General features: G+C 47.8%; 2 protein-coding genes across 5 annotated transcripts in view; one reads left to right on the top strand and one right to left on the bottom strand.

Annotated features, from left to right (window-relative positions):
• The window catches only part of NACC2 (NACC family member 2), a 55,684-nt gene that overhangs the window by 10,775 nt on the left and 18,716 nt on the right, over window positions 1-26,193 (top strand). The window contains exons 1-2 of one of the 4 annotated variants that reach the window (XM_058159350.1): window positions 3,539-3,592; window positions 8,499-8,591. The exons of 1 other annotated variant lie outside the window; for it this stretch is intronic. The gene's annotated coding sequence lies outside the window, so the exon portion shown is untranslated. Of the gene's footprint in view, window positions 1-3,538; window positions 3,593-8,498; window positions 8,592-26,193 lie in introns of those variants that run through there. 2 more of the 4 variants (XM_058159349.1, XM_058159354.1) reach the window with 2 other exon arrangements.
• Window positions 3,074-4,014, bottom strand: LOC131186196 (basic salivary proline-rich protein 3-like). Its single transcript, XM_058159540.1, has 2 exons — window positions 3,475-4,014; window positions 3,074-3,328 (listed from the first exon to the last, which is right to left on the bottom strand). Exons 1-2 carry the CDS (start codon window positions 4,012-4,014, stop codon window positions 3,074-3,076), a joined length of 795 nt encoding a protein of 264 aa, XP_058015523.1.

The raw sequence follows: 26,193 nt of genomic DNA on the forward strand, positions 1-26,193 counted from the left end.
GGAGGCCTTAATTTGCACCGAGGGGGGTCCAAATCGGCATATCTTTTGGTGGGTTTCCCCCCCCCCCCCAGAAGCCTTGCGTGGGCAAGGGAAGGGGCGCTGGTGAGGCGGGCACGTGAAACCAAAACTATCATTATGTCTTCTGCAAAGAAAATTCGCAGCCAGCCTTCCACAGGCAATCGTTCATTTAGCGGCTGTTCAGAGTTGCAGCAGCACTGAAAAGGAAGGGGCCTTATGGCCAGTCCTCGCACTTACAACCAGTGCAGCCTTGGCCACAATCCTGTGATTTAAAATCCGGGCACCTGACAGTCGGGATGTATTCGTGACGGTTGCAGATTTGAGGGAAGCTGGATTCGCTTAACGACCTTGTGATTCACTGAACAACCAAAAAAAGATCATAAAATCGGACGTGACTCACTTAACAACCTGTTGCTTAGCGATGGAAATTCAGGCCCCAATTAGAGTTGTAAGTCAAGGATAGCCTGTCCTTTTGAGGCATAAATCACTTTTCTCCGTGCTATTGTAACTTTGAACGGTCACTACATGGACATAACTCAAGGCGGTGAAAATATCCAACACACCTTCCTCCTCTTCCTTTCCCCACAACCACCACCCTGCGAGGTGGGATGGGCTGAGACAGAGGGACTCGTCAAAGGTCTCTGGTCAGCTGTCTATCATGGCTAAGACGGGAATAGAACTCTCCATCTCTATGCTGATTGGCTCACCCAAATGGCTTTCACGCATGAGGTGGGACTAGGACTCACCATCTCCTGGTGATTGGCCCAAAGTCACCCAGCTGGCTTTCATGGCTAAGGCAGGACTTGAACTCAGGGTCTCCGGTTTCTTGTGTCGGTGCCTTAACCACTTGGCCAAACTGACTCTTGGGCCCTAATGATCAAAAGGAAGCCCAGACTAGGAAGCCAACTGAGCTGGGCATAACCACGGATTGACCCCAAGATGTAAAATGAATACCGTCGGAACCCCCCCCCCCCCCGGGAAGGGCGTCCTGGCGATGCCTCCGTGAATTTAGAGCATTCTTTCCCCTCAGTGTAAATGTAAAATATTTCAAAACACGCTACTTTGCAGCGCCTTTATTTCCATTCCCTGCTAAGGCAAGGTGTTAATTAAATTTCTAAAGCCCTGGGCTGTTTTTGAAGCCTCCTGTGATCTGTTTTGCTGTTTGCGATTTCTCTCTGGAGATGGAAAAGCAAAGGCATGCGCATTTAAACCCCTTCCTCCCATACCGTTACCTATGCTTCCTGAATAGAACAGTAGACTCCTAGGGCTGGAAGGGACCTCGGAGGTCTTCTAGTCCAACCCCCCTGTAGCATCCCAGGCAAATGGCTGTCCAGCCTTTTCCTGAAAGCCTTCAAGGATGCTTCCAAGGGGAAGCTATTCCATTGATTGATCAGTTAAGGCATTTCTCCTAAGTACTAAGTTGCTTCTCTCCTTGGTTAGTTTCCATCCGTTGGTTCTTGTCTTTTGGTGTCTTGGAGAGCCCCGCTCTTCTTTGTGGCCCCCCTCAAATACAGGGATACTGCTATCATGTCTCCCCCAGTCCTTCTTTTCATTAAACTAGACCAGAGGTCAGCAACCTGCAGCTCTTTCACCCCTCTGCTGCGGCTCCCTGTCACTCAAAACATGCGTCACAACTGCCAATGTGTGGCACACAATTTATTGAGCTTTTCAACCCCCGGTAGACCAACCATGGGTAAATCCAAGAAAAGAAAAGTTTCGGAAGAAAACAGAACGTTTAATTCAACTACCTATGCTAGCTTTGTGGTCGCTCAAGAAATAGGAAGGGTTTTGTGGCTCCCGGTGTTTTCTTTTCTGTGGGAAACGGGTCCAAATGGCTCTTTGAGAGTTTGAGGTTGCCGATCCCTGCAGCCGTTCCTCACATGGTTCAGCCTCCAGCCCCCTGATCATGCTTCCAGCCTCCTGGTCATTCTTGTTGCTCTTCTCTGCACTCTTTCTAAAATCTAAAGCCACGTGGCAGGAACTTCTGAGCTATCCCATTAGACGTTTAAACCCATGCCACGCAACAAGTGTGAGGGCCGCATGCTGTATCTTGGTCTGTATTCTGTATTTTGGTTTAATAACCAAAATAAAGTTCATGGCATTTTTTGTTGTTGTTTGAAAAGTTGTTTGAGGCTTTGTTTCCGAGATCGGCATGCAAACTTACCCCCCTCGTGGCAGAAAGGATCAGGATGTCGTTACAAAGTTTTGTGGCGTGATAACCCCAGGTAGATTAGCACAACACAATAACCATCAGTCTAATATTTAACTGGAATACAGAGGCCGTAGATCCGTAAGCTGTTTATACTGAGCTGGGCACCAGGCTGAGTAAGAGAGAGCGCTCCAGACACATGTTGAGACATGTCCAGATATGACTAAACCTGCCTAGTTCCCTTCCACCTGCCCTGCCTCCCACCTTTGTCTTGGGGTTATTTATGACACAGGAGAAGAAGAATCACAGGTAGATTTGGCTCCTCCATGACTGTTAGAAGCACGCTTCTAGGGTTACCGTAATGTCACCTGTTTTTGAACCGAAGAGCAGGTCGCAAGAGAACCGTGCCTGATCCAGGGTGGGAAAAAATCTGATCCAGGGTGGAAAAAAAAAATCACAGTGGGGCCATCGCAACCCCTGGCACAGAATTGTGGGTGACTAGCGTGAAACCGTGTGCCCCTTCGAACTAGGCAGCTTTCGGGGGGGATTACAGGAGATGAACTCAACCTGTGCTGGAAAGTGGAGTTAAACATGTCATCAGTTTGGAATCCTTGTGTTGCCACAAGAGACCCAAAGTCCCCCTTTGATTCTCACCTAGAGCCAATTTAGCTTTGACCGTTGGTTGACTAGAGCAGGGGTCTCCAACCTTGGTCCCTTTAAGACTTGTGGACTTCAACTCCCAGAGTCCCTCAGCCAGCAAAGCTCCGGGAATTGAAGTCCACAAGTCTTAAAGGGACCAAAGTTGGAGACCCCTGGGCTATAGAGTCAACCGGTCACAGGGGCGGAGGATGGAGTTGGCAGTGGGGCTGAGTGGGCACCCTGGGATGGTGCCCGCAGGAGACTCTCTCACAGTTTGGCCCCCTGGGAATAAGGGTCCCGCTCCCCAGGGACTCTCTTGAGCACCGGGGAGGGGGGCATTCGGTGCATGCGGCTGGGGGCTGGGGGCTCCCTAGAGATGCTGCGGGGAAATCCGTCGCACACGGTGGCCGAGTTCGGGGCCGCACCTGGCGATGCCTTGGAAGCGGACCCGGCGGGCGCTTTCCCACGGCTGGAGAGTCGCTTCTCTTCGTCGGAGGGTCTTTTCCCGACACGGGTCAGTGCCTGCGGGGAGGAGGAGGAGACCCCCGGGCAGAGCGGCTGGGGGCGTTTCCCCGGATGGCGCGGCTGGGGAGGACGGGCTTTGTAGTCCCGGCGCAGGGAGGAGGGGGCTCCGGGCTCCGCCCCGCCTCGTCCCCTCCGCCCCCCACCTCCCACCCCCAAGGCTCGGCCGTCCCCTCCCGGCCGCGGGAATCACTTCCTGCCGCCAGCCGGGAGGAGGAAGGGAAGGACCGCCGGCCGCTCTCCGGGACCGCCCGCCCGCGCCCGGTAAGAAGAGCAGCCGCCCGCCATTCCCGCGCCAGCCCCGGGCAAGGGGCGCTGGGGACCCTCGGCCGCTCGCCCTTCCCCGCTGCGGGGCCTGCCCGGTGGACTGGACAGCCGAGATCCGAGACTGGGTGGGGTGGAGTCGGGGGCTCTGCGGTGCAGCGAACCCGGCGGGGGCTTCCCGCACTCCCGACCGGGCAATTCCCCCTCTTCCCACTCCGGGCTCCGGAGGGAGCAGCTGCTGGACCAGCCTCCTTCCCACCCCCCAGAGGGAAGACCCCCCTCCCTCCCACCAGCCTGGCTGGGGCGACCTGGCCGGCGGGGGTCTTTCTGCTCGGCTCCCCTTGGGGCTGCCCCGGATCTTTCCTTGGTCCAGGCTGCGGTTGTCCGGCTCTGAAGTTGAGCGGCTCGCCTTCTCCCCGCATGGAAGGAGAGAGAGAGAGAGAGAGAGGGCTGGAGGGGGGGGGGCTCCTGAAGTCAGAAAACTACCCCCCCTCCCTGGTTTAAAACTGGCCATCATCGTCACCCACCTTTGAAAGCTTTTGGACTTTGGGGGTCAATTTCCTGCCTTCCTCCCTCCCTCCCTCTTCTTCCTCACCTGAGAAAGGATCAAAGTATAATCTACCCTTTCTTCCTTTCTAATCTTTCTTTCTTTCTTTTCTTCCTTTCTCTCTCTCTCTCTCTCTGTCTCTCTCTCTCCTCCCTCCCTCCCTCCCTTTCTCTACTATAATGGGAATTAGGTCTTGTTGCAGTGTCTTGGGGCCTTGTGATCCCCTTTTGAGACCTTCTGACCATCAAACTCAATGGGGAAGCCAGATTTACTCCACAACCATGTTACTCGCTTAAGAACTGCAGTGATTCATTTAACAACTAGCAAGGAAGGTCGTAAAATGGAGCAAAATCCACTTAACCACTGTCTCGCTTAGCAGCAGGAGTTTTGGGGCTCAGTTGTGGTTGTAAGTTAAGGGCTACCTCCGTGTGCAACATGAATACGCCTCTCGAAAATAAATGGGGGGCTTTATTAGAAATGTGGGGAATGTTTCTTCCCTTCCCCACTTAAGACCTGGTGCTGCCATTCATGCAGGGTTCGCTTCACCCCGATTCACCCTTCAGCTGCAGTTTCACATCAGTGGCATTGACTGACTTCATCCAGCATAAAACCCAGGAAATCACATTAAGATTTAATGGGATGTTGTAAACTCAGTCCTTTTAGTCTCAATTTGGCTCCGCTCCCTAGGCAAGAGCCAGAGTGTGGTGCAGTACAAGCAGTCCTCGTTTAACCACTGCCTTGTTTAACGACCGCTTGCCATTAACAACAGTAATTAAAAACGTAATTTTTTTCTGCCCATCCTCCCATTTGCAATCTCCGAAGTCTGTAAAGCCCGAAATAAGATCGTAAGTGGTCTTGTGCGATTAAATAAATAAATTGTGGCCCCTAAATGAGGACTACTCTTTGTTAGATCGTAAGCACGGTTACAGTTCCTCTTAGTGACCAAATTGCTGGTCCCAATTGTCTCTAAATGAGGATGACTTGTAGTTAGATCATAAGCACAGTCATGGTTCCACTTAGTGACTAAATTGCCAGTCCCAATTGTGATCGCTAAGTGAGGACTACCTATGACTAAGTTAACCAAGGGCAGGAAAGCCAGGTTCAATCAACCCTCGGCTATGAAAGCCCCCTGGGTGAGTTTGGACTAGTCGCTCTCCTTCATAACAGTCTACCTCATAGAGTTGTTTTTCTGGAATGTAGGGTGTACAGAGTCAGTCTTTTAGGGGCACGCTCCTAGGATCGTGGTTGGTGCGCAATTCCAGGAGGCAGACCTGCACGTTTTTTCCAGGTGTAAGTCCCATGTGGCCACCTTCTTGGGACTCCATATCACATGTTCCCCTCCCCATCCTTTTTTTCTCAGTCCCCGAGGGCCGGTAGCTAGGTGACTCAGTGGCTAAGACACTGAGCTTGTCAATCAGAAAGGTCGGCAGTTCGGCGGTTCGAATCCCTAGTACAGATGATCTGCATGAGCAGCGGTTGGACTAGATGACCTCCAAGGTCCCTTCCAACTCTGTTACTGTTAAATCCCGGTTTTGGAACAAGGTGAGGATGCCTGCCGGACAGTTTCCCTTTTAAGCACAGCCCCATCCGACGTTCAGTGAATCCCGCTGGACTTTGCTTGTCGGAAACTGGCTGGGATGGTCACAGGTGCCGATCACGGGAACCGTCGTAAACACGGGCCAGTTGCCAAGCGCCCAGATTTCAATCCCAAGACCCAAAGCCAACGATGTGACACCCCCGCACCCCTCCGTCCTTTGACCGATGCACTCACACACTCACACAAAGGAGCGTACAACTCGTTCCCAACTTAACAATCATTTGCTGCATTATCATCGTAAATGTGAGGACCGCCCTTTTTCCCAGCACCGTTTTAACTTCGAACAGCCACTAAACAAACTGGTTGTAGGTCGAGGGCTTCCTGAACGCTCCTATATGTTTGTGACTTGGTCAGAGGATGGAGGCTTGTTTTTGGCTTTGCATCCGACGACTCCCACCTCCTCCTCCTTCGGGAGACCACATCTGGAATACAGCAACCACTTTTGGTGACCACGTTATAAAAACGATGTAGAGACTCTGGAAAAGAGTGCAGAGAAGAGCAACATTACGGGGCTGGAGGCTAAAACACAGGAAGAACGATTTTAGGAGTTGGGTAGGTCTAGTCCAGAGAATAGAAGGACACGTTTGCATCTTCCAATATTCGAGGGGCTGCCCCAAAAAAGAGGGGGTCAAGCTATTCTCCAAAAAACCCGAGGACAAGACGAGAAGCAACGGATGGAAACTAACCAAGGAGAGAAGCAACCTCGAACTAAGGAGAAATATCCTGACAGTGGGGACCAATTAATTGGTAGAATGGCTTCCCTCCAGAAGTTGTTGGTGCTCCATCACTGGAGGTTTTTAAGAAGAGACTGGACAACCATTTGTCTGAAATGTTATAGGGTCTCCTGCTTGAGCACAGAGTTGGGACTAGAAGACGCCCAAGTTCCCCTCCAGCTCTAATATTCTGCTTTTCTCCTGCTCTGAGCATGTTCCTGAACATGCTGAAAAACGCACTTGCCCTCCTGCGAGGGTTGTGTTCCACTGGCTCAGCTGCTCCAGCGAAGGAGTCCTACACCAAGAGTACACGCTGAACTTTTCTACGTGAGGGTCCGTGCGCCAACGGCCAAGTACAGGAGCACTTAAAAATGACGTGTCCGTTACACATTGCTTCGTTAATTGGAATCCTTCAGGAGGCCTTTTGCAAAGCTGGGCGAATTGATGCTCTGGCCACTGTCCAACCGTTGCCTTGTGACCTGGGTAATTGATGCTCGGGTACATGCTTTTACCTCGCTAACTGAAATATTAAAGAGCTGTTGCAGTTGGATTTGGTCAACAGAATGGAATTTACGGCTGTTCCGGTCGGGGTAGAATTGATATTCCAGAGCTTGGACGAAATACTTTCCTCCTGTCCTGCAAGCTTTTTGAAGTGCCAGCAGGATAAATATTTCGCATATCCGAAGATGGGGAAAAGATTGGGGATGCGCATTAAAAGTAGCACTGGGCCCGAATCTTTTGATTTCGAGAAAAATAACATTGGGTAGCGTCCCCATGTCTGCAAGAAAACAGCCGATCTCAGAGAGAACCCACAGTCCTCCTCCTCCACTCTGCAAACCCCACACTCCCTAATAGCACTGATGGCGTTACCTAGTTGGGTAATGAAACGCCTGCAAGAAAGCAACCGATCTCAGAGAGCAGCAAAGGACCCCTCGTTGTCAAATTAAAAATGCCGCTGCTTTCTCCAAAAGTTTCCAAAACTGGAACGGAGGGTGGAATTCTGGCTATTGAAGTCCACCTGTTTTAAAGTTGCCCAAGGTAGAAGCACGGATGGCTGTAGAGACAAAATGGTGCGTCACTTCTAAGCCTGCAAGGGGTTTCGTGCGCATGTGTGTGTGTTTGTGTGTTTGTGTGTCAAGTGAGAAAGTGAAGCCTGGGAGAATTGTGTGTGTGTGTGTGGGGGGGCTGCTTAATGTTCCTGTGGGTTCGACCTTCACTCGAGACAATTCGTTCACCTGGATAGTTTAGCTCCGTTTTGCGTTTTGCTAACTGGGGGCTGCAGAGCCAACCGAGGCAGAAGCACGACATCCCGGGGCCACCCAGTCTTGTTTTCTTCCCACTTCGGTTTCCAAGTGACGCGTCTTTCGACAAGCTTGCTCTGCCTTTTCGAAGCGCATCTCGCGCCCTGCCAGGTTTCCAGTGAGATCATTGGCAAAATATGTTTCTCAGCCTGCTGCAGGCAGGGTGTTGTTTTTTTTCTCTCCCCCCCCCCTTTCTTTTCTTTTTTTATTATCATCTCACTTGTCTGATGATGCTCATTTATCGGGAACAGCCGCGATTAGCCAGGGATGGGTTTGCTTTTCCTCAGAATAATTAAACGGTGTGCGAAATCTGACAGGGTGTTGTCATTTTTAGAAAACAGCCTCTCTGTGTTTGTAAAAAGAAAGGCAGCTCCTGGTGCTTGCGAAGGACCCCCCCGTGTGGACTCCAGAGTCCTCGACTTGCAACCACTTGTTCGAAGTTACAACAGCTCTGAAAAACATGACGTATGGCCGTTTTTCACACGACCGTGGCAGCTGCCCCGTGGTCAGGCGATCAGATGCTTGGCAACCGACTCACACTTACGACGGTTGCAGTGTCCCAGGATCACGCGATCCCCCTTTTGCGACCATCAGGCAAGCGAAGTCAATGGGGAAACCAGCTTCACTTAACAGCCGTGTGTGACTAACATAAAAGCGGGCAAAACTCACTCAGCCACCGTGTTGGGTGAAATCTGGCAAGATTCCTTATCCTTTTGTAACTCGATGTCGTCTTATCTGCTCTCCCCAGATCACATTTCATCCCCTCTGAGGATCCTGAGCGAGCTGCCTGGATTGAATCTAATCCAGTCCACGCAAAAAGCAGAACTGCAAAAGAGAGAAGGTCAGGCCTCCACCGTCTTTATCCCAAAATTTAAAGAGGTCCCCTCTTCCAACTCCTCACTCCATCCGATACGAACCCTCGTCTGTATGTCTATAGGGAGTCCTCGGTTTAAGACCTCAGTTCGGGTCAGGATTTCCATTGCCAAGCAGCGGGGTTGTTAAAAGTGAATTACATCTGATTTTATGAGGGTATTTCCCCTCCCCCCGCCCACAGTTGTTAAGTGAATCACTGCAATGACATCGATCACCCAGTTGTTAAGCAAATCGGGTCATAAGCGCGGGGACCGGTTGCAGGTCCCTTTCTTCCATGCCGTCGTAACTTTGAATGGTTGTTGAATGAATAATCACCAACGGAAGACTATCCGTAGTATCCCAAGCATAGATTTGTCTATATGTGCCTATAACTTCAGAAGTTGGTTATAAATCGAGGACTACCCCGTAGAATTTCTCACGGTTGTCTCTTCTTCCCCCATTTACAGGAACTCTTTCTAACTGGCGGGTGGGGGAGAATGGTGCCTATTTTGGCTCAGCTCCACACACACACACACCCCCGTGGGGCGTTTGCTTGGGAGTTGAGGCTGGCTTGACCAGGGAGAGAGCTGGGCTTCTATTCAGATGACCATATATAGGCATTCATAATGAGGTTCGTTTATTCACACCCGTCCTCTCTTAACAGAAGACCAACCAGGCTTGTTTTCATGGAAGAGCTCCCCTGTTTGGGGGGGTGACAGAAGGCAGGGCGTCGTAGGTTTAAAAACAACAGCAGCCCCATCCAAGGGAGGAATGGGTTTTACTTTCAGCCCTGGGACTGGGCTCCAGAAGGGAGACCCCAAAGGGAGGACAAGCAGTCCTTCCCTCTGGCACGGGAAGGCTCGGCTTGGGAGCCCAGGTGCCTCTGAGTGTTGTGCTGGTCTCTAGGAAACCAGAAATATTTCTTTCCCAGCTCTGCAGCTAAGAATGTGGACTCTTCTTTAACAGGACGGTCACTAAACAATGGTTGTAAATCAAGGACCGCCTGAATAGGAATTCAGAAGGCAGACCATGTGCTTCGTGACAGGTGGACCACAATCCACAACCATTTGTTGGCCAAACGTTCAAATTCACCACTGGGGAAAAAGGGATCACGACTGTTGCAGCCTGAGTCGTTTAATAAAACGTGTGATTCGCTTAACCACTGTGGCAAACCCAGGGTCGTAAAATTGGGCACGACCCTCTTCAAAAACCACCTTGCTCTTCGCAGTGGTCGAAACTCGGGGACTACCTGTGCGCGTGTGTCGCATCAGGATGGCCCGGCCAGGTTTTCTTGGGTCTCTGAAGCTTGCTTTCTTCGGATCCCGCGTGGCTGCCTTTCCCTCCTGGGTCTCGTGGCTTCCCTTCGTCCCTTCATTTGCTGAACCGCCTTGCGGAATTGGTTAAGAATCACTCAGCAGGTTCGGAAAAGACAAAGAGGAAGACGAAGAGGAGTGATGACAATAAGTCATGTCTGTGAGCAACTGGAAACAGGATCCTGCAGGATTTCTTTCCAGACGGGTGATCCGGTTCTTGTGATGCTGTGAGATTCAAAGGAATCATAGATTCGAGGGAGCTAAGCAGTTGTTCCTAGCATGGAACCAACCAATCAATCATAATAGGGACCTTGGAGGTCTCTTAGTCCAGCCCCCTGCTCAGGCAGGAGCCCCGCTACCATTCCAGGCAAGTGGCTGTCCAGTCTTTTCTTTAAAAACTTCCAGTGATGGAGCATCCACTACCAGAGGCAATTTGTTCCACTGGTTTATTGTTCTATCAGGAAATTTCTCCTTGGTTCCAGGCGGCTTCTCTCCTTGATGAGTTTCCATCCCTTGTTTCTCATCCTGCCTTCTGGTGCTTCGGAAAATAGGTTGACCAACTCCTCTTGAAAAAGCACCTTTGGGACAGCCGTGGCCTGGATGGACTGAGAATCTCCCAAGGACACTTACGGATAGTTGTAAGTTGAGGAATGCCAGAAGCATCCCTTAGTGGTTTTGGAAAAAAAATAATTTCAGGCTGGATTTTGGGAGAATTAACACTTCTCCAACAAGCCAGAATTAAGGGTGTCTGTCATCTTAAAGAAAAGAAGGACTAGGGGAGAGACACGATAGCAGTCTTCCAATATTTGAGGGGCTGCCACAAAGAGGGGGTGTGGGCAATCTATTCCCCAAAACCCCTGAAGGCAGGACAAGAAGCAACGGATGGAAACTAATCAAGGAGAGAAGCAAAGTAGAACTAAGGAATTTCCTGACGGTTAGAACAATAAACCTGTCATGGTTCCAAGAAACTGTCTTCCAAAACTGACAAAACCAGTGGAACAGCTGGCCACCAGAAATTGCGGGTGCTCCATCACTGAAGGTTTTTAAAAAGAGATTGGACAGCCGTAATGTTATAGGTATAGGGTCTTGCTTGAGCAGGGGGTTGGACTAGAAGACCTCTAAGGTCCCTCCCAACTCTGTTATTGTTATCTGCCTTTGCTGAGGCTTGCAGGAACCTCAGATCCTGCTTTTTATACACCTTAACTGGTGTGCGCCTCTTAATTCCTAAGAGTTAAATTCCGGTTTTATTGGCTGTTCTTTTGATCTCAGCAGTTTTCCCTCTCTTCTTTTTTTTTTTTTAAAGACTGCAAAGTCGCTAGTGCGAAAGGAGATTAAAAAGAAGCGTAACAATTAAAATGTTAATGCTGTCTGCATTATCCAGCTTTTATTGCTGTTGAGACATTTGTCTTGGGCGGCCTCTTGCCTCAAACTGCGGTTCTTTAACTTTACCCTGACCCCGGTGGAGCCCCTGGTGCTATTATGGGATATTATGGGGATTTTCTGTGGGTGGGTTAAAAAGAAAATAAACTTTACATGATGGATGCCTTTTTAAAAAAAAAAAAAGTTTTCTCACAGTGTGAAGCTGTGAGATGGGCAGTTTGCTACAGAGGGCAAAACTTGCAGTAGAAAAGGTACAGAAAAAAGGTTGAGCCAGCTTGGAAAGTGGGTTTTGTAGTACTGTAAGGGTTATTGCTGCAAGTAATATTTTCCTCCCCTGCTTATCTCTTCCCCTGCCCTTCCTCGTTCATTTGATATCTTGGCTGGCTTCACACAATCGAAAAGAGCCAGTATGTTCAAGTGGTTAAGGTACCAGGCTAGAAAGCGGGAGACAGTGAGTTCTAGTTTTGCCTTAGGCACGAAAGCCGGGTGGGTGGCTTTGTGCCAGTCACCAGGCAACTGGGAGTTCTAGTCCCATCTTAGGCAGGAAAGCAGTCTGGGTGATTTGGGGCCAATCACCAGGAGACAGGAGTTCTAGTCTTGCTTTTGACATGAAAGCTGGCTGGGTGACTTTGACCCAATCACCAGGAGACAGGAGTTCTAGTCCTGCCTTAGGCATGAAAGCCAACTCGGCCATTCCCTCTCTCAGTCAACCCACCTCCCAAGGTTATTTTTGGTGGTGGTGTGTGGGATAGGAGGAGGAAGATGTGTTGACTATGTTCCCCAACTTATGTGTAAAATAATCAGCGTGGGATATTCATCAATAAATTTTAAAAAACAGCACTGGATTATCTATAGTTGTCAGAAACTCAGCCAGAGTCCAGTGCATGAGGGGAGGCATAGCAATTATATTTGTTAATCCAGTTGGGTTTGGTGAAAAACTCCCGTCTAAAGACGGCAACGAGATCCAAAATCTGGTTTCCTTGATAAGGAAGCAGAGCCAAGATCAATAATTTCTTGTTCAGATAATTGGCAAATTAAACTAAATTCCAGAGAATAGAGGCTGATTGAATAAACTGATTTACAATCAGTCACAAGAAAGTGGAAGGTTAGGAGGGGGTTTTGTTGTTAGTTGGGAAGTCCGACCCATCGCAACCCCATGGACCATGTTCCTTTAGGCTTTCCTGTCCTCTACCATCCTCTGGAATCCATTCAATCTCACGCCGACTGCTTCAGTGACTCCATCCAGCCACCTCGTTCTCCGCCGTTCCCTTCTTCTTCTTTTGCCCTCCATCATTCCCAGCATTAGGCTCTTCTCCAGGGAGTCCTTCCTTCTCCTTAGGTGGCCAAAGTATTTGAGTTTCCTCTTCAGGATCTGGCCTTCTAAAGAGCATTCGGGGTTGATCTCCTCTAGGACTGACCGGTTGGATCCAAGGGACTCACAGGAGGGTTACAACCTCTCAACCTTTGGTTTTGGAGTTTTCCAAAGACGCAGATACCTTGTAAAACACACGTAGGCATTAGCTTATCAAAGGCCTGGATGACAAGTCAGTTCCTCTTTCTTGTTATGGTAACAGGATGACTCTCCTTAAGTCCTGAACACAAGAATGGCCGAATGGGTTCCTTATCTTTACCCTTGAGTAAATCAGGGGGAGGGGGAGGACTTCTGGCATCCATTTCAAAGCTTTCTTGAGACCCAGGGAGGTGTCTGCGGAGTAAGGAATGTAGCTCTTGCCATGGTTGAAGGCAGCAACAGCCTGATTTGCTGGAAGGCGAGGTGAGAAGAAAAAGTTGCAATGTAAATTAAGTTGTTCTCAAGGACACAAGCCTTGCAGTCTCTATGCAGTTCAGAAGGTGTGTTGGGTAACCTTCTAATACTTCCACGTTGGGGCTTTTAATTCTCCATCCTTTCTCAGATGCTACAGCAACTGTTGAGGTTCTTCCTCAACTGGTCTTCTTTTCATGAAGAAAAGAACGGTTGTAGGAATTGGGTATGGGCCAGTCTAGTGAAAAGAAGGACTAGGGGAGACATGTATCTCAGGTGCTGCCACAAAGAAGAGGGGGGTCCACCTATTCTCCAAAGCCCCTGAAGGCAGGAAAAGAAGCAAGGGATGGAAACTAATGAATACTTATAAATTCTTAGAATAAGTCCTTAGAATACTTAGCATTTCTTGGAAGGACTACAAGAATTCCAGCAATCACCTTAGTTCCAGTGGGACTTTTTGAAATAGGCCGTTTAGGGGAGCAGAACCTGCCCACGTCTTCCTCCTTTTTCCTTTCCCAAAGTGTGCGGGGGGGGGGGGCGGGGGGCGGGAAGGTGTTCTCTTATTTGGTGTGAAGGCCCTGCAGCGTCTCCCTGTCTTCATTGCTTTGGTAACAGCTGCGCCTTCTCCTCTCCAGTGTGAGAAATCATTTTCGCAGTTGCGTGGCTTATCCCGAAGTAATTAGTGTGATGCGGTGGGGGGAGTGCATGGTTTCTCCTTGGGGTGCCACCTCTGCCTTGATCCGCTGGCTGAAAAAGGTGTGATTAGCAGGTTCTCAGGTGTGGCAAGGAAACATATCAGGGCCAGAAATGACCGTCGTGTGTTTTGTAACTTGATGTCCTACAAAGAAACTTGGGAGAATCTGCGTCTCCTTCCGGCTGAGTTTCTTCCGGGGCTTTTTGCGATTGTGTAATACCTTTGGATCTGATACCTGCCCCTCCGGTCATATCGTACCTAGGTAAGAAGATGAAAGAGGGACCATCAAGGCAGGAGCTCCTCTGCATCTCAGGCTGCTTTGAGCTTTGCAAGATTAAATGGCTGTTTGTACATTGTGAGCGTGTGATGTACGGAGCTCCTGGCCCTTTGCTGTAAAAAGATGTGTGTGTGTGTGTGTGTGTGTGTGTGTTTTCTCAGCTAGAGTCAAAGGGGGGGGGGAGAGGAGGAATAGTTGAAAGGCACAAATTGTGCAAGTAAGCAGAAAAACAGCTCCTTCTCTCCCCCCCCCCCCCGTGCAATTTTGCCGAACGGTTCTGCGCAATTATTTCTGCTGTGTTTTACACGAGGAAGAAAATGGGCTGCTTTTGAAAGAACTGGGGGGGGGGGGGAACCGAGGCATGGAACACCCCCCCCCCCCCCGCCCCTTCATGCTGCGGTTTTCATTCATCTCTTGGGTCAGAGCCAACTACTCCATTGGAAAGGCCGCAAGCAATTCCTCGACTTAACGACCACAACCGATGAGCCCAAAATTTCAGTTGCTAAACGAAACATCTGTTCAGTGAGTTTTGCCTCCTTGTGCAACCTTTCCTGCCACCGTTGTTAAGCGAATCGTTGCAGTTGTTTAAGCTACTCGCACGGCCTTAAGGGAAACCGGCTTCCCCATCCGGTCGCAAAAGGGGATTCCTTGCCGTAAATGAAGACCAAAGATTTCACAGGTCTGGCTCAGTTCTGGGCAACCCCTGGCTGTCTTCCACCAATGACTGTTTGTTTAGCAACTGTTCCAAGTTACGACGTCACCCAAAGAAGCGGCGTAAAGCCTGTCCTCCCACTTATGACCGTCGCAGCATTCCTCATGGTCGCACGATTGAAACGGGTGCTTGGCAACCCAGCCTTTATTTACCTTGGTTGTCCGTGGGAAATGCTGGGTTCACTTAAGGACTGAACCCCACTGATTTGCTTAACGACCCCGGCAAAATGTTTTGTAAAATTGGACCCTCCTCACTTAGCAATGGACGTTCTGCTCCCAACTGTGCACGTAAATTGAGGACTACCTGTATTCTTTGCCACTGTAAGTAGTAAGACGCGGCTCTTCCAAAGGCTTCCCTTCCCTCCCTCACCTTTCCCTTCTCGTTCCCTTCTTCCCTTCACCTCTGCAGGCACAATCATCTTCATAATCTACCATCTGCTTGCATCACATGCCCAAAAGTCTGCGAGTTTCTGCCTGCCGATCAGGGCCTCAAGGGAGCCATCACCCTTGATTTGGTTCAGGATGGATTCCTCCTCCTCCTCGCAGTCCGCATTATTTTTAGTTGTAGTCTCCAAATCCATAATTAAACGTTAGGCGCCATCAAATCAGGGCTGACTCTTATCAATCCCCCAGATAGGGATCTTATCAATCCCCCCCAGATCTCCAAGAGGGTCTGTCTAACTTGGTCCTTCAGAACTTCTGCTGCTCTGTCCACCTATTTTGCTGGTAGTTGTCCTCTTCTCTTTCTCCAGTTCTGGTCACCACAGTATAAAAAAAGGTGTGGAGACTATAGAACAATGATTGAAATATGGGACGCAGCAGCTCAGTGGCTAAGACGCTGAGCTTGTCGACCGAACAGTCGGCAGTTCAGCAGTTCAAATCCCTGGTGCCATGTAACGGGGTGAGCTCCCGTTCCTTGTCCCAGCTTCTGCCAACCTAGCAGTTCGAAAGCAGGTAAAAAATGCAAGTAGAAAAATAGGGACCACCTTTGGTGGGAAGAGAACAGCGTTCCGTGAGCCTTTGGCGTTGAGTCATGCCGGCCACATGACCACTGAGACGTCTTCGGACAGCGCTGGCTCTTCAGCTTTGAAACGGAGATGAGCACCGCCCCCTAGAGTCGGGAACGACTAGCACAAACTATTCCCCTGAAAGGACAATAGACCAGGAGGCCCCTCTGATTTCTTGGCTAGGGATCGTGGCCCTTTGAAGTTCACCCATGTCTGGAGAATGATTGGACCAGCAAGGATTTATAGTCAGCTGAAATCTTATTTCTTAAGCTACTTGAAGCCACAGCAGGTGGCAGTACCAACTTTATTCTCAAAAACCTAAGTAGGTCAATCTGATTTTGCTTGGATGGGAGACCACAAGGAGATGTTTCAATAATGTTCAATATACATACATACATACATACATATATACGGAGGCGTTTAGTACTGTATTTCCTCCCAAATAAGACCTAACTGGAAAATAAGCCATGATGCGTCTTTTGGAGCAAAAATGAATGTAAGACCCAGTCTTATTTGGGGGGAAACACAGTATCATATTGTATTTGTATGTCTGTTTTGCTTGTTTTCTTTAATATTGTGAGCCACTCAGCGTTGGTTTGGAGTCATGGGTGGCAGGGTGCGGAAATAGAATTAAATAAATAAATGATAATAACTAATCTCTCTTGCATTTTCTCCTCCGAAAGGGCGAAGTGCATTGCTTTTGTAAGATTGAGTAATTACCTTTGCTCCCTAAAAACCAGGGAAAGAGTTAAAATCCCATTTGCATATTTTAAATGGGCTCCCTCCCCCACCGCCTGCGCCAAAGAGGAAGGCAACCGGCATGTCAATTGGTTATGTAAATTTCAGGCAGGCGACATGATTATTCCAACTTCTTCCTTTAATTTGTGAGCCTTTGCAATAAAAGGTGTCTGGAAAATGAATTGCGGGCCGTGCTGTTTAAAGCAATCTTGGATAAAACAAGCGTCCCATTTCTGCCTTTGAAGGTGCCGAAGGGAGATGCCGGGCTGCAAACTCCTTATTACCTTTAAATGGATGCTTAAATTGAATTAAATCAGTTCATCTCGCCCTAGATCAGTTTTGTCGCTTCGTTCAGGTAACAAACATTGCTCCAGAATTTAAGAGACAGTTTCTCCCTTTACTTGGGATGAGATTCAGCCCGGCAGGTTTGATAAACAAGGACCGGTAGTCTTCGATTTAGGACCACAATCCCAGGAATTGGCAACCTGGGAAACCAGAAAACAATAGAATAGAATAGAATAGAATTTTTATTGGCCAAGTGTGATTGGACACACAAGGAATTTGTCTTGGTGCATATGCTCTCAGTGTACATAAAAGAAAATATACCTTCATCAAGGTATAACATTTACAACCCAATTGATGGTCAATATATCAATATAAATCATAAGGATTGCCTTACAAAAAGACACTGGCAATCCACGTCTATCATATAGGTAGTCCTCAACTTACGACCACAACTGGGCAGCATTCCCGTTGCTAAGCGAGGCATTCGTTAAGTGACTTTTGCCCCATTTTGCAACTTTTCTTGCCACGGTTGTTAAGTGAATCCAGTTTTCCCATTGACGTGGCTATGTTTTATACACCTTTACTATGCTACATTTTTCAGTCCAAAAAATGCTTTTAAAAGTAAAAAAAAAAAACCTCTGATGATCGCGTGGCTCAGCTGGGCATGTGGTGTGGCAGGAATTTTTGCTACCGGTTCTCCGAACCACCTGCCGCCATTGCTATCGGATCAGGTGATCCGGTCCGAACCGGGAGCATTTCACCCCTGGTTCCAATCCCAGTTGTAGTCCTAAATCAAGGACAACCCATCGGCCCTTGGTTACCAAACAGCCAAGTGAAACCAGGAAGGTACATAGAACATAGAATCCTAGGATCTGAAGGGCCCTTGGAGGTCTTCTAGTCCATCCCCCCCATGCTGGCTGGGGAATGCTGGGAGTTGAAGCCCACCCATGGCAAAGTCTTGGCTGAGAAACCCTCCTCTCACAGAATGATGTCCCACCAAACCTCCAGGAGGCACCTTGGATCCTCCAACCCAAAGTTACCTTCCCTGCTTGCGTCTTAATTGCCTAAGTCTGTGGCTGTCGCTGGAACTTAAAAATTTAGATTTATTCAGCAATGAAGCTCCCGTTGATTAATGATGCGATTCTGCTTTCTTTTTCTTCTTCTTCTTCTTCCCCGTTTCACTTCTCTCCTCTCCTGGGCTATTATTTAAAATTTGTCAGACTTCCTCCCTCCCTCCCTCCCTTCGCTTCCCTTCCAAAACCTACCAGGGTTTGAGATAATAATAATAATAATAATAATAATAATAATAATAATAATAATAATAATAATAATAATAATAATAATAATAACAACAACAACAACAACAACAACAACAACAACAACAACAACAACAACAACAATAATAATATTTTAATTTGTATACCGCCCTTCTCCCGAAGAACTCAGGGCGGTGAACAGCCACAATAAAAACAAATAGTCAATAAATACAATACAGATAAAACAATAAATTTGGCCCAAAAATTTAAAATACATTTAAAACCCAAAAAACCAATTAAAATTAAAAACAATAATAGCATCTGAAAAATCTATGCCAGTCCTGTGCGGAAAAATAGGTACGTCTTCAGCTCACGGCGGAAGGTCCGAAGGTCAGGAAGTTGTAGGAGTCCAGGGGGAAGTTCGTTCCATAGGGTAGGAGTCCCCATAGAGAAGGCCCTTCCCCTGAGGGCCACCAGCCGACATTGCTTGGCTGACGGCACCCTAAGGAGTCCCTCTCGGTGGGAGCGCACGGGTTGGTGGGAGGCAAACGGTGGCAATAGGCGGTCCCGTAAAGAACCCGGTCCTAAGCCATAATATTTTAAGTACAGTTGTTGATCATGCAACACGTCATGAATTCTAAGCAAGTGTCCCATTCGGTGGTTCAGCAAGCCTGGCCTTGCACAGAAATTCCCCTAGATCAAGGGTCTCCGAAACTTATTTCCCAAAGCACATTAAAGGTGGGACAAGAAACAACGGGTGGAAACTAACCAAGGAGAGAAGCAACCTGGAATTAAGGAGAGACTTCCTAATAGTGAGGACAATTAACCTGTGGAATGGCTTGCCACTAGAAGTTGTGGGTGCTCCATCACCAGAGGTTACAAGAAGAGTCTGAAATGGTATAGGATTTCCTGCTTGACGCAGGGGGCTGGTTGGACTAGAAGACCTCCAACTCTCTTCTGGTTAATAGAGTGGTTGGTTGGTTGGTTGGTTGGTTGGTTGGTTGGTTGGTTGGTTGGTTGAACGAATTTAGGAATTTTAAAACTAGTGGACTTCCAGAATTCCTCAGCCATCCATGCTGGTGGGGAGATTCTGGGAGTTGAAGGCCACAAGTCTTAAAAGTTGTCACGCTTGGAGACCCCTGCAATAGATGACAATCTCTGAGCTTGGTCCTGATTCTGCAGTTCCACAAAAATGCCACCCAACTCAAGGCCTCTGCGATCTCTTCTGCTTGTTTCTTGGAAAGCTGCTCCTTGAGTGGCCACTGGAAGTTCTGAAGTTCAGGGCCTAACACAATTGTGAGCCTCTCCTCCCTCCCTCCCTCCTTCCTTCCTTCCTTCCTTCCTTCCTTCCTTGCCGACCGTCTTCGGTGTATGCAGGAGCTGGCAAGGGATCGTCATGACATTCTCCAGAAGGTCATGAGAAAGTGTCAGGAGCTGTTTATTATCTCTCCATACTTTGGCTCCTCCATACAGGAGAAGGAAGAACGTGACACACTGGGGCAAAATAAACGTATCCCAGCCCTTGTGGATGGCTGACCGGACGCTATAAGACTGATCATTATAGTTTCATTTTAAACATCCCGCCACAGAAGGAAATCGGTGAAAATAGCCATTGTATTTAATTTAGCATGTTTGAATGCAGTCCTGCATTTCTCCGGGCATTTCCAGGCATTGCCACCTTTGGGAATGTGGCCCCCAGTCCTGCCATGAAAAAAACAAACAAGCCAGCTCTTTCTATCTTCAGCCCCCTCCCCTTCCCAAAAGTTCTGCACCCTTGCAGTGAATCATTGCTGAACAGAGTATTCTCCTGTTGTTCCTTGCATTGTTTTATGATTAACTAATCTGAAAATAGCCCGTGACTAAGCAACATGCTTGTGTCTTTGAGCTGCCTGGTCTTGTAATCATTTCTTAATTTCCGGGTGGGTTGGGGTTGGGGGGGGGGGAGTTAGGAGGAAGGGGCTCCTGGCCTCTGCCAGGATGTTAAATGCAGTGATGGGCTGTGGGAAAGGAGAGGCATCCCCGCATTGTTCTCACCTTACGACGTCCACCGCCGTCTCTTTCCGGGTCTGCAAACTTGGCAAAGAACTGGCACGAAGCCATTGTGGCAAAGTGGGCCCTGAGAGAAAATGAAATTAGCTGCCCAAAGAGTCAGCCTTGGAAAGTTTGCTGGCTTAAAGCTTTTAGGAAACAAGCAGTTGGAAAGAAAGTGGGGCCAATTTGTGCCACTCAGGCTGGCCTGCCTTCCTTCCTTCCTTCCTTCCTTCCTTCCTTCCTTCCTTCCTTCCTTCCTTCCTTCCTTCCTTCCTTCCTTCCTTCCTTCCTTCCTTCCCCCAAGGTCACGGATTTGCTTCTAGCCTTCCTAACTCCTTGCCTAAAATACCTGCAGGGGATTGAAAGCTCCTCGCAAACATTATTAAATTGGCTGAAAAAGGGTAAATGGAGCAATTTAACAGTTTTTCCCCCCTTCACTTTACAATTTATGGCACCCATAAATGTTCTAACTTCTCCTCTGAGTTTGCGAAGAAAGAGTGTATAGCCTCCAGAAATAGACTTTTTAACTGAAACACTCTTTAACAAGCATCTCACCATCGGCTGTGTTATATAAGCAGCTGTTGCCACCAAAAATAATATCAGATTTTTAAAAAAAAATAAAATAAAATAAATTCAGCATAAAACTATCCTCCTTAAAACGGAGAACCTCTCCTCCTGCTGAATAGCGGAAAATTGGGTTGGGGATGATTCACCCCAGACACAAGGACCTTGGACAGATGGCCACTGCTAAGGACAAACTCCAGTTGTTCCAGGTGTGGGCAGCCTCAGCTCAATCTTACACCCTTATTTTTAAACTGCATGCCTTTCTCAGGTCATGGGTAAGAGATTCAATCCATTTTTTAAGACTTAACAGAACTACTTCCTTATGCCACCTCAGTGCCCAGAGCAGCTGTGGCTTCATAACACTGGATGAATGTTGCAACTTTACAGGTACCCTGTTTCCCCAAAAATAAGACCCAACCGGAAAATAAGGCCTAGCGTGATTTTTTCAGGATGCTCGTAATATAAGCCCTACCCCAAAAATAAACCCCAGTTAAGATTGTCAGCAAACGGAGGTGTTTAGTACTGTATATCCTCCAAAATAAGACCTAACCAGAAAAATAAGCATAATACCTGGTCTTATTTTGGTGGAAACGTGATAGTTCTCGACTTACAACTGCTCATTCAGTGACTATTCAAAGTTACAACAGCACTGAAGAAAAATGACTTATGACTGCTTTTCACACTTACGACCGTTGTAGTATTCCCTTGGCCACATGACCAAAACTCAATTGCTTAGCAACTGACTCATATTTATGATGGTTATTTACGAGTTTGGAAGTAACAAGGAATCATCGAGATTTTACCTTCCCAGGCAGGGCACCTGTCCCCAACCTGAAGGGAACATGGACTCACGAAGGTTAACCTGAAGAAATAATTTGGAAGAGCAGATCAACCATAGCAAGAAGGAACAAAATCGGCAGGAAGTTAGCAAAGCAAGAATAAGTTACCTGTGAAGGCGGCAGGGGGCAAGAGTGACAATTCAAAAAGAACAATTTTGTTCATGGGTGACATTATTCATCCCTTTGTTTTCAAGTCGGGAACAATCCCGCGAGCGCTTGCAACAGGAAGCAGAGCGTTCGATATCAAGGCAGCCAGTTCATAAAAATCGAAAATCAATTTCAAGCAAAGCACCCGGTGTAAGAAAAAGATCTTCCCGATGAAAGCCAAAAGGGGAAAACTCTCTTTTTTTAAAAAAACAAACAAACCAAAAACAAGTCCTGTTATTTCTCAGGAGAGTTTTTCAGAAGTAGACAGTCATTGACTCTGGTGAATTAGGCAAAAATGAAAGAGAGAGAGAGAGAGAGACGGAGATAAAAGTCAGGATATAAATTAATATTTAATATGTTAAATCCATGAATAAATAAATTCTGCCTTGGCAGTGATTTGTCCGATGCCTCCAAGATGTCTGGAGCCTCCTAAGGCCTTCCCACCCTAAACTTTCAAAATGGAAGGGAAACGGTTCCATAGTAATTATTTGATCGTCAAAAGCGAGAGAGAGAGAGAAAAACAACCCCAGGCCCATTTTAACAGAAGGAAAAGGTACCGTTTCAAGCAGATCTACGGCCAAAGAGTCTTTGGAGGTTAACGTTCTCAGAAATTTACCCATACATCTTGGATGATTTACTTGTGCAGAATATAGAATAACTAGAGTTGGGACCTTGGAGGTCTTCTAGTCCAACCCTTTGCTTAAGCAGGAAATTCTACAGTCTCTTCTTAAAAACCTCCAGGAATGGAGCATTCCCAACTTCCGAAAGTTATTCTACTGATTACAGCTTGTCTTCAACTTACGACCACACAATCGAGCCCAAAATTCATGTTGGTAAATGAGACATTTACGTGAGCTTTGCCCCCTTTTACGACTCTTCTTGACACAGTTGTTAAGTGAATCGCAGCTGTTAATTCAGTCACGCGGTTGTTAAGTGAATCTGGCTTCCCTATTGAATTTGTTCATCAGAAGGTGTCAAAAGGAGAAAAGGTGACCCCGCAACCCTGCAGCCGTCCTAAATATGAGTCAGTTGCCAAGAAAGTCTGAATTTTATTCATGTGACCGTGGGGATGTTATAATGGCCGTAAGTGTGAAAAAGAAGTCCCAAGGCACATTTTTTTTTCAGCGGCGTTGTAACTGTGAATTGAGTGAATGGTCACTAAGCAAACTCTTGTAAGTCGAGGACTGCCTGTATTTCTCCAGCTCGCCAACTTTAAGGCGGGTGGACTTCAACTCCCAGGGATTCCCCAGCCAGGGTTGAGAAACACCGCTTTAAGCAGATCTCCTCTTCTCGGTTGCAAAAGAGCTTTGGAGAAAGTTGACTTTTGTGGTTCAAGAGGTCCTGCCTCCTCTTCGGCTCAAAGGATTCTTGCGACACGATCCGCATTTCCTTTCCCCCCTCCGGCACCCGGCCCAAGTGCATCCAAACACGGTGCAAAGCCGAAACCAGCCATGGGTGGGGGGGGAATTCCTTTCCTTTGTCCCTGGATGCTGGTGAGGTTCATTGGCCCAGCGGGAATTCCTTTCCCCATAAGCCGGAGCTAAATATTCCTCTTAGGATTCCTCACTCCAAAGTTGGCTTTATTAATGCAGGGAATCGGATAATTTGCACTAGGGCCCTTACAGCCTCGGGCAAAATGATGCAACTCGCATCAGAAGAGCATCTAGAGTTGCCTGCAACGATGACCTGTTTTTGCTGCGGCTGCTAAGCGAATCCAGCTACCTCCATGGACCGTGTCCTCCGTGACCACGGGGATACTGCAGTGGTTGTAAGCAGTGGTGGGATTCAGCCGGTTCGCACCTATTCGGGAGAACCGGTTGTTAACTTTCTAAGCAGTTCGGAGAACCGGTTGTTGGAAGAAATCTTATTTTGTTTTTTTCCACTTTACAGGGCTAATCCTGTAAGGAAGGCAACATTCTGGTGGTGTTTCTAGCCTCATCTTTATTGCCCTGCTTACAGAAACTGCCTCTCTGGTTAACCCTTAGTACATTGTTAACAGCTAAGGCGAAGCGCCCATCGACGCGAGTGACGTTGAGTTGGCCACGCCCACACGGTCACGTGACCACCGAGCCACACCTACCCAGCTGGTCATTAGGGCAGAGAACCGGTTGTTAAATTATTTGAATCCTATCGCTGGTTGTAAGTGCAAGGACCAAATCGTAAGTTACTTTTTTCAACCACATCGAACGGTTACTAAACGAGGAGTTGTAAGTCGAGGACTACCTATGCTTGCCCACTAGCACATCATGGGTCCCGTCATGCTGACCTTTGCTATGGGCCTGGTCCAAATTCCTCTTTGGGCATCCGCAGGTTGTCCCCCACTTACAGCAGTTCATTTAGTGACCGTTCGAAGTTGCGACATAAGGGCCATTTTTCACACTTAAAACCATGGCAACGGACTTGTATTTACGACGGTTGCGTTGTCCTGGGTGTCCCCTTTTGCAAAGTCTAAGGGGGAGGCAGATTCACTTAACTGTGACTAGCCACTTCAGGGATTCGTTTAAGAACTGTGGCCAGGCTGGTCGTAAAATGGGGATAAATTCACCAAACAAATGTCTCGGTTAGCAAGTGAGGCCTCCACTGTGGTTGTACGTCGAGGACCGCCTCTAGTTTAATGAAGCTTTTGCTGGGATTCGTGCAGATCCCTGTAATTTCCCAAATTAAATTGAGGAGGATATAATTCCAGAAAGGGAGCCGCCGTCTCTGGTGCAAATTCATTTGCTGTGCAGGTGGGAAAGGAAGGAAGGAAGGAAAGAAGGAAGGAAGGAAGGAAGGAAGGAAGGAAGGAAGGAAGGAAGGAAGGAAGGAAGGAAGGAAGGAAGGAAGGAAGGATCCCACAGTTGCAAGACAAGGGACATAAATCACAACACCCATCTAAGAGATAAAGAACGTTTGATTTTAGGCAGAATTAAGAATGCAAGTGGGGCACCTCATATTTCACCTCGGCTTCGACTATTTATGGCACAATATGCAAATCAACCCGGCTATGAATATTAAAGATGAATGAGTTATGTACTATCTCCTCTGCCTTTAAGCAAACGCGCTGGTGGGCACAGCCCCCTCGGCTGTTTTGAAAAGGCTGTTTGCGCATTGCAATTTTTATTTATTTATTTATTTAATTTTCCCCACCACCACCTGCTGAGTTTTTGAGTGATGTGGGTAACGGACAGGTGAGCAGTAATCTTCTCTTGAGCTCCACCCGGGATCAAAGAAAATAAAAGTATTAAAAACTGCCCTCCGTTCTCTGGTTAGCAAAAATCTCTCGACTTCAACATAGCTGGAAGAGAAAAAGGAAAAAGTGTACCTAGAATTTACCCAGGGATAGGAACCGGCCCCTGTGGAATCCCAAAAATTGTATTATGAAGAGTTTGCAAATTTGAAGGTAAAAGATGGCAGGCGGTCCTTGACGTACGTTCACAATTGGGAACAGAATTTTCGTTGCTAAGCAGTGGGGTGGTTAAATAAGTCACGCATTACGGATATGAGAGTCTTTTTTGCCACGGTCGTTAAGCAAATCAAAGAGTTGTTAAGCGAATACACCTTTCCCCCCCCCCCCCCCTTTGACTTTGCATGTTGGAAACCAGCTGGGAAGGTCACACGACTCTGAGAATGTGCCAACCATCGAGTGCCTGAATTTTGATCACGTGACCGTGGGGAAATACTGCGACGGTCCTAAGTGCGAGGACTGGTCATAAATGACTTTCGTCATTGCCGCAATGCTCCCAATTCCCACGTGGGCGGCGGAGTTTAGAGACTCGTGGGGCCAAAGATGTTCGTTGGGTGCCCGACGGGGGGGGAAATTCGCAGCAAGCCATGCCCAGAAACGGTTGGAGGTTGTGTGTCACACGCTCCTTAAAATGTCTCCATAACAAGATTTCTGTTCTGCCCTAAATGCATTTTATTAGCTTATGTAATCCCTGAGAGACACATCTGCATTAGACGGGCAGGGTAGAGTTTTATATAAAGATAATATACCTAAGTCAATAGCCCGGCTTGTTGCTTTTATTTGTTCCTTTGCTGCATTTTTATTTCATCTTCTCTCTGGATGTGGCCTTCAAGAAGGCCCTCAGATCGTGGTTTTGCCAAGTGGCCTGGGGAAATCTCCTGACAGCCTTAGAATAGAATAGAATGACAGAGGTGGAAGGGACCTTGGAGGTCTTCTAGTCCAACCCCCTGCCTAGGCAGGAAACCCTACACCACTTCAGATAAATGGTTATCCAGTCTCCTCTTAAAAATTTCCAGTGTCAGAGCATTCACAGCTTCTGGTGGCAAGTTGTTCCACTGGTTAATTGTTCTCACTGTCAGGAAATTCCTCCTTAGTTCTAGGTTGCTTCTCTCCTTGGTTAGTTTCCACCTGTTGCTTCTTGTTCTACCCTCAGGGGCTTTGGAGAATAGCTTGACTCCCTCTTCTTTGGGGCAGCCCCTGAGATATTGGAAGACTGCTATCATGTCTCCCCAAGTCCTTCTTTTCATCAAACTAGACCAGGTGTTGGCAACCTTAAACACTCCAAGAGCCATTTGCACCCGTTTCCCACAGAAAAGAAAACGCCAAGAGCCACAAAACCCTTCCCGTGCCTGACTATTTCC

Source organism: Ahaetulla prasina, chromosome 16 (assembly GCF_028640845.1).
Source record: "Ahaetulla prasina isolate Xishuangbanna chromosome 16, ASM2864084v1, whole genome shotgun sequence".
Taxonomy (NCBI): Eukaryota; Metazoa; Chordata; class Lepidosauria; order Squamata; family Colubridae; genus Ahaetulla; species Ahaetulla prasina.

Excerpts from the sequence above, each read along its gene's own strand:
- LOC131186196 (XM_058159540.1), bottom strand. The coding sequence starts at position 4,014 with ATGCGGGGAGAAGGCGAGCCGCTCAACTTCAGAGCCGGACAACCGCAG. Across the intron at positions 3,329-3,474 it reads CCGAGCCTTGGGGGTGGGAG|GCACTGACCCGTGTCGGGAA; the intron begins GTGGGGGGCGGA and ends TCCTCCCCGCAG.